The sequence below is a fragment of the Tupaia chinensis genome, unplaced genomic scaffold, assembly GCF_000334495.1.
Source record: "Tupaia chinensis unplaced genomic scaffold, TupChi_1.0 Scaffold000706_1, whole genome shotgun sequence".
In the NCBI taxonomy this organism is placed as follows: Eukaryota; Metazoa; Chordata; class Mammalia; order Scandentia; family Tupaiidae; genus Tupaia; species Tupaia belangeri.
Window position 1 is genome coordinate 5,124,146 of NW_006160229.1, and position 12,555 is coordinate 5,136,700.

Here is a 12,555-nt window from a genome sequence, read left to right on the forward strand (position 1 = left end):
TGCCCAGCATGTTTTTAAGCCATCTGGTCTGGGACTCGAGCTGTGCAGCTTGGCCATGCAGGATCCAGCTGCCTTAACCTCTGCACCACCTGCTGGCCCCAGCACAGTGTGGTTAAGTGCTGTGCAGAAGAAGCCAGATTCCACATAGCCAACCACGGTTTAAGTGCCCTGGTGGCTTGAAAAGTATGCTGTGTGTGTGTGTGTGTGTGTGTGTGTGTGTGTACAATCCTGATAAGATGGAGAATTGGAGGAAAGGGGATTGAAGTGTGATCAGGCCTTTTGATGAGTGCCTTCTCTCTCCCTCTCTTTCACATACATATATACCCTCTAGCATTAAATAAAATAGATAGACACAACAACATGGATGAATCTCAAAGTGATAATATTGAGTTCAGCCGGACAAAAGAAAGTACCATATTGTGTAAGTCCATTTATGTAACATTCTTGAAGATACAAATCATTCTATAGGGACCAAAACCAGATTGGTAGTTGCCTGTGATTTGGAGGGAAGGGGGCAATGAAAGAGTTGAAAGGGCATGAGGACACTTCTAGGAGTGATGGAAAGGTTTATCTGGAATAGTGTGTGACTTTGTCAGAGGTGTATGTGTACGTCAAAATTATTAAATAGTGTACCTTAAATATGAGCAGCCTGTGTGTCAATTATACCTCAATACAACTGTAAAAAATAGTCAAGAAAAAATATTGAAGCTATTGAAATAAAAACAAAAAAATTCTTGTGGTAATCAAGCCATTTCTAGACCAGCGACACCATCTCAGTGCATTCATTCATTCATTTATTTGGCAATGTCAAATATCTATGGTGTGTGCCAAGCGCTCTGCTAGGAACATAGTGTTAAGCAAGAAACCCAAGGCTCCCTATTCTGGTAGATACAGAGCAACAAGTAACAGTAAGGAGTGATAAATGCTATGACAGGGCAAGAAGGGGTAGCTTTAAAAATGGTTAGCAGGGGGACTGGCAGGTGATGTGGTGGTTAAAGTGCTGGACTCCCACATGGTTGACCATGGTTCAAGTCCTGGACCTGGCAGCTTGCTTTCTCACTTTCCTTCTCTATCTCTGTCGAACTTTGGTCAAATAAATAAATAAAAATACCAACTATTAATGAAAATATTTTTTAAAAGAATGATTTCATTTAACTTTATTTATTTACTTTAATTTGATGAGAGAGATAAAGTGAGAAAATAAGCTGCCAGGTCTGGGATTCAAACGGTGGTCAGCCGTGCGGGAGTCCAGGGAGTCCACTATGACACATGCCGGCCCCAAGGAAAATATTTTTAAAAATGTTTAGCAGGGCTATCTAAACTGATTTCTTGATATTAGATGTCTGAAGCTGTGTTGAAAAGGGTTCTGAGGCTTAGCAGAAAAGAGCAATGATTCGTTGGTTATCTCCCATGCTTGACAAGGGGGTAGAGAGGGTGAGAGCTCTGCATTTGCCAGTGTAGGGCTATACTATTCTATTAAAGTTGCCCTTACAAATTTCACAATAGTATATGACTTATTTATTTATTTATTTATTTAGCTAGAGGGTATGTGCACTCACCAGAGAGGAACAGAGAGAGAAAGGGAATGCAAGAGAGAGTCTCTTATAAGGTATGATCACACCGCAATTCCTTTTCCTCCATCTCTCCCTCCTTTTGATATCTTGGGCAGGCATGCACATGCAGCCGGTATGTTTCTTAAGCTGGGTCAGGACTCCAGCTACCTGGTCAGCCATGTGGCATCCATTTGCCTTAACCACTAGAGCATGTGCTAGCCCCAGTATGACTATTTCAACTGTTTCTAAAACGTTTGAGAATCATGAAGATTTTTTATAGATTAGTTTCCTTTTTTTCTTTTTCTTCTTCTTCTTCTTTTTTTTTTTAATGAAAAGCAAAGTGTTTCTTGTTGGGAAAACATGAGCCTTCCATACTCTAGTGTAGACAGACGACAAGTGCTCTTTTGTTCTCAAATATTCTGTTTTTGGGTGTATTTTATCCACTTACGTGACTCTGCCTGAGCCTTTGCTAAGGGTACTGCAGCTGGATTGTGTAGTGGAACCAGGTCCAGAAAAAGAATTGCTAAAGAATGCAAGTAAACAGGATGTCAGATGTTATCCTTAGCTCGTTTCCCTAAACATAGCTTTTTGGCTGCAAAGTAAAATGCCATTCTTCTAGCTTCTGCTTATACGCAGTGATGGCTGACAGCAGGCACAATCTTCATTTGCTTGGCACATTGTCACCATGTAAGTCAATGTGTTTTGCAAGGAACGATCGTGACACACCATCTCTGTGAGATAGTATGAGGACATCCGGCTATTCCTTGGAAGAATGTTCTCAGCCTACCTTCTCTGAGCCCTATTGTGCCAGCACGGTTCCCCGGAAGGCTCAGATCTGTCCGACCTAAGAGCCAGTTGGCATCTTCCTGCTAACAGAAGCCAGACTTTCATTGGAGCTAGACTATTTATTGATGGAGTTTTCCCGGACTGGCCCCTGAGTGTCTCATTTCCAAGGTCCCCTGAAGTGCTGGCTCACCTCTGTTTTCCAAGAGCACTTGCTTCCTCCTTTCTCCTCCCTCCCCAGCATCCTCCTCACTTCCTTCCTTTACAGATTCTTGAACTATTGGTTTGTGTGTGTTTCTTCTTCTTTTTGAATCCTAATGATTTTGTGTTGCAGGTTTTGAAAGAGAGGAGAGTTATCCAGGGATTTTTGCATTACTTCTTATCTGTTTTCACATCTCTGACTGTGATCGCTGTGGTTTCAAAATCCCATATCTTGAGTGGATTCCACCGTTGTCTAAGAAAAGTTGTTTTAGACCTTTGCTCTGCAAGTACCAGAAGAGAACTCATAAAAAGGAAGACAACAGCAGATGCAATCGCGGATGTGGCTTAGTCCTTGCAGCTGCCCCAGAGAGCTGTTCAGCGTGTACTGTCCTCAGTAATGAATCCAGAAGAGAGAATCGTGACATGGCTTATATCTTTGGGAGTTTTAGATTCTCCCAAAAAGAAAATCTGTGATCCGGAAGAGTTCTTGAAGTCCTCGCTGAAAAACGGGGTAGTGCTGTGCAGATTGATCAACAGACTTGTGCCTGGCTCTGTGGAAAAGGTAAGGGAAATTTGCAGTATCTTTGAGATTGCTTATCCCCGGAGAACAGCAGCAACGTAACTCGAGCTTTTCCACTGCCCAGATCGTGGGACTCTCCGACTTTAATATCTTTCTAAAACTTAGACATTCCTTCTGACTGTTTTTGCAGTTTGAAAAACTCAGAGAATGAAAAATTTTCCTATAGTAATTGGCCTCCAAATATGAGTGTAGGAAAAACCTGTTACACCACCGGCAATAAGAGACACAGAGAGCACCCATGATCACGAGTTTGCTCTGTCATGGAGATGCACGTTACACCTCCCTGTGTACCAAGGACACGTTCTGAGCTTGGGGTACATGTGGGTACATAATATAATGATATAGAACCGATCTTGATGGTGTTTATTGACAGTTGGACTAAAATCAATGTAGATTTCCTTTTTAAAAAAATCCATGCAAGGAGAGACTACTTAGCAACTAGGAGAAATAATCCAAAATGTCACGCGGGGTTTGCAAAACCAATAGAAACCAAATTTATGTTCGAATGCAACGTGCATTAAAAGTGAAACTAACCTTCCTTACTTTCTTTTAGAAATCCAAGAATTTTAATGTTGAAGACCTAGGATCATTAGAATGGATAGTTTCTAAAGTTATCCATTCTTTAAAGAAGCAAAGAGTTTTCTTAAAGTTATCAGAGAATGTGATGTGCGTATAGCTCTTTTGCATTCTTGAACCAGTTTGTATTTTTATTGAGCAAATAGAATTAACAGAAGATTTCTTAAATCTGAGAAAGGGTGATAAAATGGTAATACAATGCAAATAAGTGTGATTAAATGTAGAGAGCAGCCAAGGGGAAATGAAATTATTTATTGTGGGAATAGGGGTGGGGGTGGGGGCAGGTGGAGGTGATACTAGGTATTGCTTCCTAGCTTGAAAAGCAAGAATAAAGCTCAAAAAACTATCTTAGTCTCTCTAATTTGTTATAACCACACTTACGTAGAAGGCTTAAGAAAAAGTTCGAAAGTGGAGATGGCTTGGGACTAAAGGTTTGGTGACATTTGAAACAAAGATTGACCGTTTAGATTTTTGCATCACTTCCTTCAGTGGTTCTCTCTCTTCCTGGATTGGCACCAGCATTGCCCCTGCCTTAAAAAGTCTACATTATCTAGTTATTAGTAAATGATGAATATGGTTTGCTTGCCATGGGATCACAATCTCCAAGTGACATTTGACTGTATTTCTCTAGTACTGTCTGGAGCCCCAGATTGAAGCTGACTGCATCAACAACATCAATGACTTCCTGAAAGGATGTGCAACCCTTCAAGTTGAGGTAAGCCCACCCAGGCTGCCTTTCTCATTGTTGTCATTTTTTTTTTGCTCTGCTAATGAAGATTCGTAGTAAAAGTACTTGGTTTATTTTCACTATTAGCAGGCACAGAGGTAAACAGAGTTAGCATTTTATGGAAGTCAGAGTTGAGAATGGTGGTTCCCGGTGGTGTATTGCTGGTCCTTTTTTTTTTTCCAGAAAGCAGTTCCAAACAAGACAAAACACAATCAAAACTATAAACAAAAAAAACCAAACAACAAAAAAGAGATGCCTTTTAAAGACAGCATCCAGGCCCTGAAAACAGACTTCCGGTGACAGAGCTGGTGTGAGTGTGAGAGCAAGTTTCCGGTGACAAGGCTTTTGTGGGTGTGTTTCTCTACTAAGGGGAACTAAAAGTGGGCCACTGCCTGTAACAGAAGGTCACTGTGATCCTCCTGAATTGGGAAGAGAGAAAAGACCATTGTCACTCTTTCTCATTAACATGTTAGAACTGAGGCCTTGAAAAGCTGGGAGAACCTTGCCCTGAGGTAGAAATTCTATATTAAATTGTGCTCCATTATTTTCTATTGTGTGGATCCCTACAAGGCATAGAAGAGGTGTTACTGAAAAGGAGGCTATATTCCTGCCTGGGTGTCAACCTGCTTAACCTCTCTGTGTCTCAGTGTTTTTCTCTGTAAAGTGGGCACAATAATAAGCACCTCATGGGATTGTTTTAAGGAACAAATGAGATACTGCATAATAATGTATGGATCAGAACTGTAGTCTCATAAAATCAGTGAGATAATTTATGTAGAGTCTTCGGCACATGGCCGGGAGCTTAGAAGTGCTCTAAGCTAGTACACAAGCATTAGCAGTATTGTCTGTGGACAAGTAATAGTGGTTTGAGCATGGACTCTGGTGCTAGACTTTTGGGGTTCAAATCTCAGTTCTCTCTCACTACTGGCTTTGTGACCTAGGGCATGTGACTTAATTATGCCTTTGTGCCTTGGTCTCGTCACCTCTAAAATGGGAAAAATAGTGGCACCTACCTCCTAGGGTTGGTGTAAGATTTCAACAAATTCATACATGTAAAGGCCCCAGAAGTGTGACTGGCACATATACTCCCAGTGGTAGCTATTATTAATAGTAGTAGTAGTAGTAGCAACTTTGCCCCCAATACATTTTGCTTCCTTCAAATTTTTTTTCTAAAGTTAGCCCTAGCATCAGGCTATACTTGTCTCAAAATATTTCATTCCAGTTTTCCCTATTGGCCAATATGCGTACTCATTGTCTCTCTTCCTATCCCCCCACCACCGTGTGTGTGCGTGTGTGTGTACCTTTTGAGGAAATTATGGCTTAATACCATTCTATATCCTTTATAGTGTGATAGGTACTATGTAACAGATCCTAGTATTAGATTTTTTATTTTTCAAATAAAAACATGGGGAAGTTGCCAATAATTTCTGGACTCTAAAGCTGCCAGAAGGTATACTGTGCTGCTTTGCAATTCTAAGAACACTAGAAATACCTCCTGGGTCTGGCATTGTTGGGGATTTTTCTGATAACTAATGTTTACTCCTTTAGGCAGCAGTGCTTAAAATACTTTTATCCACTTTGGATAGAAATCTTTAGAAAAAAGGTATCATAATTTTCCACCTTCTTGAATAAAAAGTACTGGGCACATTTTTATCTCTTTTTGATAATCCGGGCTGACCTGAACATTGTATAAATATTATAATAAGGCAATATCTGGCATCATGGTTAAGTGCATACTTTCTCTACGTTGACAGACCTGGATTAGAGTCTTGGCTCAGTCAGTTACTGACTCTAACTCTGAGAAAAGTTATGTGACTTGTCTAAGCTTCTGTTTCCTTATCTGTATAATGGGGACATTAACAGTATCTACTGCGTAGGCTTGTTTAAGGATCAAACGAGATAATGGATCTAAGGCACTTACTGCGTGTAAGACATGCACCATAGCTGCTCCCTGTTAACATTATTACTAGGTCTCCTTTGCACTGTTGTGTGCAAAATTATGCCTGGGAGGGTTACATACCAGCCATATTGAGGCACTCCCAGAACTCTGAAAGCAGACTAATCAAATCAATACATAAAAAAATGAGACCAAAAGCTGAGTCGGGAAGCACCAGGCAGCCAAGAATGCTGATCATCCAGCCTCAAGCTTCTAGGTAGCTATGACACAAATCCAAACACAAGTATTTGCAAACATCACTAGAGTATCTCCCAGGCCCAAGGTGCCTAGCACAGTGGCTGGCATAGGACATGCCTAATAGATTGTTGTTGACTCTTTACAACTGTAAATATGTGAAAGGCAAAGAGATCATGATTTGATTATTGCCCAGAAGGTTCTATTACTCATGTAAAGGAAGAATGTCAGCTTGAAACGATCGATTTGGAAACAGAGAAAAAGGGAGTCCAAGATTGAGCAGCACATTGAATAGTGATTGTGAGAGACAGAGAACACATTAAAGAGCTGCTGCTTTCTGCCCTTGTAGATGGTCAATTGGCCTCTTCAGTGAGCTCCATCTTTGTGAATGTCTTGGGGTCTCTAGAGGGTCACACAGGGAAGAACTGAGGAGAGAAGTCTGCTAAGACACTTAAAGACACTTAAGGAACACACTGCTCTCTGAAACACCTCCCCAACTATTTTAGTGTCCTTTGAAACACAACATTTAAAAACATTTTTTAAGAAGTAAAATTTATCTATTTATATTTATTTTTTGTTTGTGCTTTTGGTATCATATCTAAGAAACCCTTGCTTAACAAAAGGTCATGAAGATTACCTCCTATGCTTTTTTTCTTTATTTTTTTTGAGAGGTTTTTGCTATAGGGTGCATGCACTCACCAGACAGACAGAGAGAGATAGAGACAGACAAAGTGAGAAATCACCTCCCAGGGGAGATGGCCACGCCGCAATCCCTTCTCCTCCATTATCCTCTCGGGATCTTGGGGCACTCACACACACGCACCAGGGTGAATTTAAACCACCGGGTCCAGGAGTTAAACTGCGATCAACTACATGGGAGTCCAGTGACATAGCCATTATGCCAACTGCTGGTCCCTTTTTTCTTCTCTTTGTAAATTTTATTTCTTCAGAGAAAGAGAGGCATTCCTAAATGCCTAACAGGGTCTTCATGCTGCAATCCAATCTTAGCCCGCCCAGATCAGAGTCATGCACGTGTGCCTCACACATGCGGGGAGTCCTTGGGACATGAACTCGGGACCTTTCCACATGGGTCTAGTTGCATTACCACTGAGTCATCATCTAACCCTTATGCTTTCTTCTAGGAGTTACAGTTTTAACTCTTACATCAAGATTTTTGATCCATCTTGATTTAATTTTTGTATATTGTGAGAGGTAGAGGTTCAAATTCATTCTTTTGCATGTGCATATACAGTCGCCTCTGTACCAATTCTTAAAAAGACTATTCTTAATCTCAAAAAACATTTCAGTGAGGTGTTTATAAACAAACTAACAAAAAAAAACCCAAAAGACTATTCTTTTCCTCCTTGAATTGATTAATGCAGCTTTGCAGTAAGTTTTAAAATCAGAAGATGTGAGTCCTTCAAGTTCGTTCATTTTCAAAATTGTTTTGGCTATTCTGGATCCCTTGCATGTCCATATGATTTTTTAAGGTCAGCTTGCCCATTTTTGCAAAAGAGCCGGTCTAGAACTTGACAGGGATTGTGTTTAATCATCAGATCACCTTGAGGGGCACTGTAATATCAAATCTTGGGACTAGCAGATGGTATGATAGTTACATCCCTGGACTTCCACATGGCCGACTGTGGTTCAAATCCTGAACCTGGTAGCTTGAAACTCATGCCTGGCACATGTGTGTGAATGTCCAAGATCCCAAGAGGAGAATGGAGAAGAAGGGACTGTGGTGTGACCATCTACCCTGGGGGATGATGTCTCGCTTTTTGTCTCTCTTTCTCTGTCTCTCTGTTGAGCACATAGACCCTATAGCAAAGATCTCTCTTAACAAAAAAATCAAATATTTGAATCCATGAACACAGGATATCTTTCCTTTTATTTAGGTCACCCCTTAATCTCATTCAACAATGTCTTAAAGTTTTCAGTGTATGTCTTGTACCTCCTTGGTTCAGTTTATTACTGAGTATTTTATTCTTTTTGATGGTATTATAAATAGGTTCTTTTTTGTTAATTTCATGTTTGGATTGTTCATTACAGGTATATAGAAGTACAATTGATTTTTTTTATATTCATCTTGTGTATTTCAACTTTGATGAACTTGCTCATTAGTTATAATAGTTTTTATTTTTTTGTGGCTCCTTCATGGTTTTCTATATACAACATCATGTCATCTATGATTATTTTACCTCTTCCTCTCCATTCTGGCTGACTTCTGTTGCCTAATTGTCCTGGCTAGAACCTGCAGCATAATGTTCTGTAGAAATGGTGAGAGCAGACATATTTGACTTGTTTCTGAACTGAAAGTGGTAAGAGTTGGCATACTTGACTTGTTTCAGTCTTTTACCATTACATGTGATATGAGCTGTGGATATTTCATAAGTGTCCTTTATCAGGTTGTAGAAATGCCCTCATGTTTATAATTAGTTTAGTGTTCCTCCCCCCACACCCCATGAATAGATACTGGGTTTTGTCAAATACTTTTTCAGCTTCTGTTAAGACGACTGTTGGTTTTCATCTCTTATGATATTGTTATGCTGTGTTACATTGATTGATTTTGACATTTTAAATCAATCTCGAATTCCTGGGATAAATCCCAGTGGGTTATGTGTTGTGTATGCACATAGAAATTTGTGCACACTTGAGATTATACTTTTCTTTTCTACACTTGATGTATCTTTTTTTCTTAATTGCCAGAGCAGAGTATGCTTGTGTGAGAGAGAGAAAGGGAGAGAGAGAGAGAGAGAGGAAGCACCCCTAAATGGGGTTTGGTCACAACACCATCCTTTTTCCTCCATTTCTCTATTCCATCACGATTTGGGGCATGAAGGTACAGGCACCCAGCTTGTTATTTTTAAGCTACTGGGGCCGGAGTAGAACCAACAGTTGACTGTGTAGGATCTGGCTCCCTATGCACAGTGCTTACCTGCTGTGCTCAAGCCCAAGCCCATCTGTGATTATTCTCAAAGCATCTTTCTTCATAGAAGTGGAATTAACTTGTCAAATATCTTTTTCTTCCTTTCTTCCTTCCTTCCTTCCTTCCTTCCTTCCTTCCTTCCTTCCTTCCTTCCTTCCTTCCTTTCTCTCTTTCTTCTCTCTCTTTTTTTATAGCCAAAGGGCATGTGAGCTCGCTAAAAAGGGAAAGCATCCCTCAATAGGGGTATGGTCATACTTCAGTCTCTTTTCCTCCATTTATTCATTCCATCAGGATTCTGAGCATGTATGCACGCACACCAGGTATTTTAATTGTCAGAGGACACATGCACTTGCCAAGGAGAGAGAGAGAGAGAGAGAGAGAGAGAGAGAGAGAAAGAGAGCGAGAGAGAGAACTCTCCCCCAATGGGGCATGTTCACATTGCAATCTCTTTTCCTCCATTTCTACATCCTATTGAGATCTTGAGCATGCACACACATGTACCCAGTGTGTTTTTCAAACCACTGGGGCCAGGATTTGAATGGTGTTCAGCCATGGGGGATCTGGCTCCCTAAGCACAGTGGTTAAGTGCTGTGCTATGAGGCCAGCCCCTACTGTGTCAAATTTCAATAGACAATGTCAAATTCCCTGCAAAAATGCTACACTAAGTTACACTCCCACCAATAATGTAGAAATATCTTCATTCTCATGTATCTGGCAACACTAGATTTTTTTTTTTTTGAAAGGGAGATTTTTTTGCTACAGGGCGTGTGTGCTCACTGGAGACAGAGAGAGACAGAGAGGTGAAAAGCAAGAAATCACTCCCCAGGGGAGTGGCCCAATCCTTTTTCCTCTGTTCTCCTCTCGGGATTTTGGGCACGCGTGCACAAGCACCCAATTTGAGTTTTAAGCTGCCAGGTCTGGGACTCGAACTGCAGTTGACCATGTGAGAGTCCAGCAAAGTAACCATTATGCCATCTGCTGGTCCCACCACTGGCTAATTTTTAATCTTTAATGTTTTCTAAACTGATGGTTGAAAATGGTATTGCATTTATTACTGTAATTTGTTTCATGATTCCCAATGAGTTTGGACATCCCCTCACCTCTTGATGGTACATTTGTATTTCTTTTTTAAAAAAGAATTATTTAATTTTATTTATCATTATTATTATTATTTTTAATTTGCTACAGGGCACATGTGCTCACCAGAGAGAGACAGAGAGAGAGAGAAAGCCACCAGGTACAGGACTTGAACCATGGTCAGCCATGTGGGGATCTGACATCTTAACCACCATGCCACCTGCTGGTTCCTGTATTTCTTTTCTTGAGCCAAATATAATTTCATATTTTCTTTTTCTTTAAGAATTATTTTATTTATTCATTCATTTATTTTAATTTGACCAGAGAGAGACAGAGAGAGAGAGAAAGCCACCAGGTACAGGACTTGAACCATGGTCAGCCATGTGGGAGTATCCAGTGCCTTAACCACCACGCCACCTGCTGGTCCCAATTTCATATTTTCTTACAGAATGGAGAAGGCAGGAAGAATCCTCAGGTCTCAAGTAAAACTTTCCAGAACATATGGAAAAATCTTCATTTCTATGTACAATAGAATGTCACTAATGTGACCAGGAAATCCCTTGACAACATGAGTTGTAGTCATGGTGGTTTTGTTGTGCTGCCTTTGAACTTGGTGGGCAACGGGGACACATAGAATTTTTCTGATCAGTGGACAGTGGCACCCCTCTGACTGCATTGTTCTGGCTACAGCTATATGACTGATTGATCTGTGAATGTTCTCTCAGTCAGACTGTCACCTGCCTCATCCCCAGCAGGTGATTGTGATTTATCTTCTTCCACCACTACTAGTAAGCCATTGGCAGAGACACCCGACCATCTTCTGTTCCGCTCCTGGGCCAAGGTTACTTTGCAGAAAGAGGTTTCATTCAGGAAGGATTTCACTGAATAGGTGTGAAGTTCAGGTAGTGCTTCTTTCTGTTTTTTCTCTCCCTCTGTGCCTCCTCCCTCCTTCCTTTCCTCCTCATTGACCCTCCTTTTCTTCCTCTCTTTTTCTCCTTCCCTTCCTCCTCATTGACCCTCCTTTTCTTCCTCTCTTTTTTACCACCCTTCTTCCTCTTTCTCCCTCCTTCCCTTCCTCCTCTTTCTCGTTCCTTCCTTCCCATGCCAGCTGGTAGCAGTATGCTTTTTGTCTCTGCCCCCACCCCCTCACTCCCTCCTGTCTCCCTGAGTCACTCCATCTGCCTTGTCATCAGAACAGCATGAGTGCCCTCCCCAAAATGAGGCCTGTGGGATGGACGACTTGCCATTCCCAGGGGCTGCTCTGCAGGGAGGCAGTTCTGGAAGTAAGGCAGCTCTACTAATGGTCATGAGTCAAGGCTAAATCTCCCACAAGATAGCTCCAGCTCTAGGAGAGTGCATCTCCTGCAGGAGTATCTGCAATGGCTATCAGCAGATGTTTCTTCCAGCCCTGACCCTGCCACCTGTGTGAAGGAAGAGTTTCCTTCCCCAGGCTTCAGTTGGCTCATCTGTAAAATGAGGGAACTAGAATAGAGAACTTGGGTAAAGTCTAATTTTTTTTTTTTTTTTTTTTTTGCTGTTGTGCACATGCTCATACCAGAGAGATACAGAGAGGCAGAGAGAGAAAGCACCCCCTATGGGGAGAGACCACACAGCAAAACCTCCTCCATTAGGGATTTTGGGCACACATACACACACCTCTGGAGCATGTGTTAAGCTGCTGGGTCCAGCACTGGAATCGCACAGTCAACTATGTGGGATCCAGCTCACTTAATCACCAAGTCATGGGCTGGTCCTGGACACTTTTTAACAGGCCCATTCCCACTCATTTCTGCTGGGCAAAGCTTTGCATATTTAGATGCTGAGCTTGAGATAGTGAGAAAACTGAAGAGGATTTGGGTAATTTTTTTTTCCTTTTACTGTTGAGCAAATCTGACACCTGAATAGAATTTCTAAGAGTTAGAATAAATGGCACCCGTGTCTTTGACAATCTTAATTTTTTTTTTTTAGTTTTTCTGATTGTTATGGGGCCCATGTACCTGC

At 41.2% G+C, this 12,555-nt stretch overlaps 1 protein-coding gene across 1 annotated transcript in view; it reads left to right on the forward strand.

The window, feature by feature from the left end:
• Positions 1-2,623: 2,623 nt before the first annotated feature.
• ARHGEF6 (Rac/Cdc42 guanine nucleotide exchange factor 6) overlaps positions 2,624-12,555 on the forward strand; it is a 146,898-nt gene continuing 136,966 nt past the window's right edge. Inside the window, 3 exon segments of the mRNA XM_006172377.3 lie at positions 2,624-2,909; positions 2,912-3,099; positions 4,325-4,408. Coding sequence (XP_006172439.3) covers positions 2,864-2,909; positions 2,912-3,099; positions 4,325-4,408 — 318 coding nt within the window. The 5' untranslated portion in view covers positions 2,624-2,863.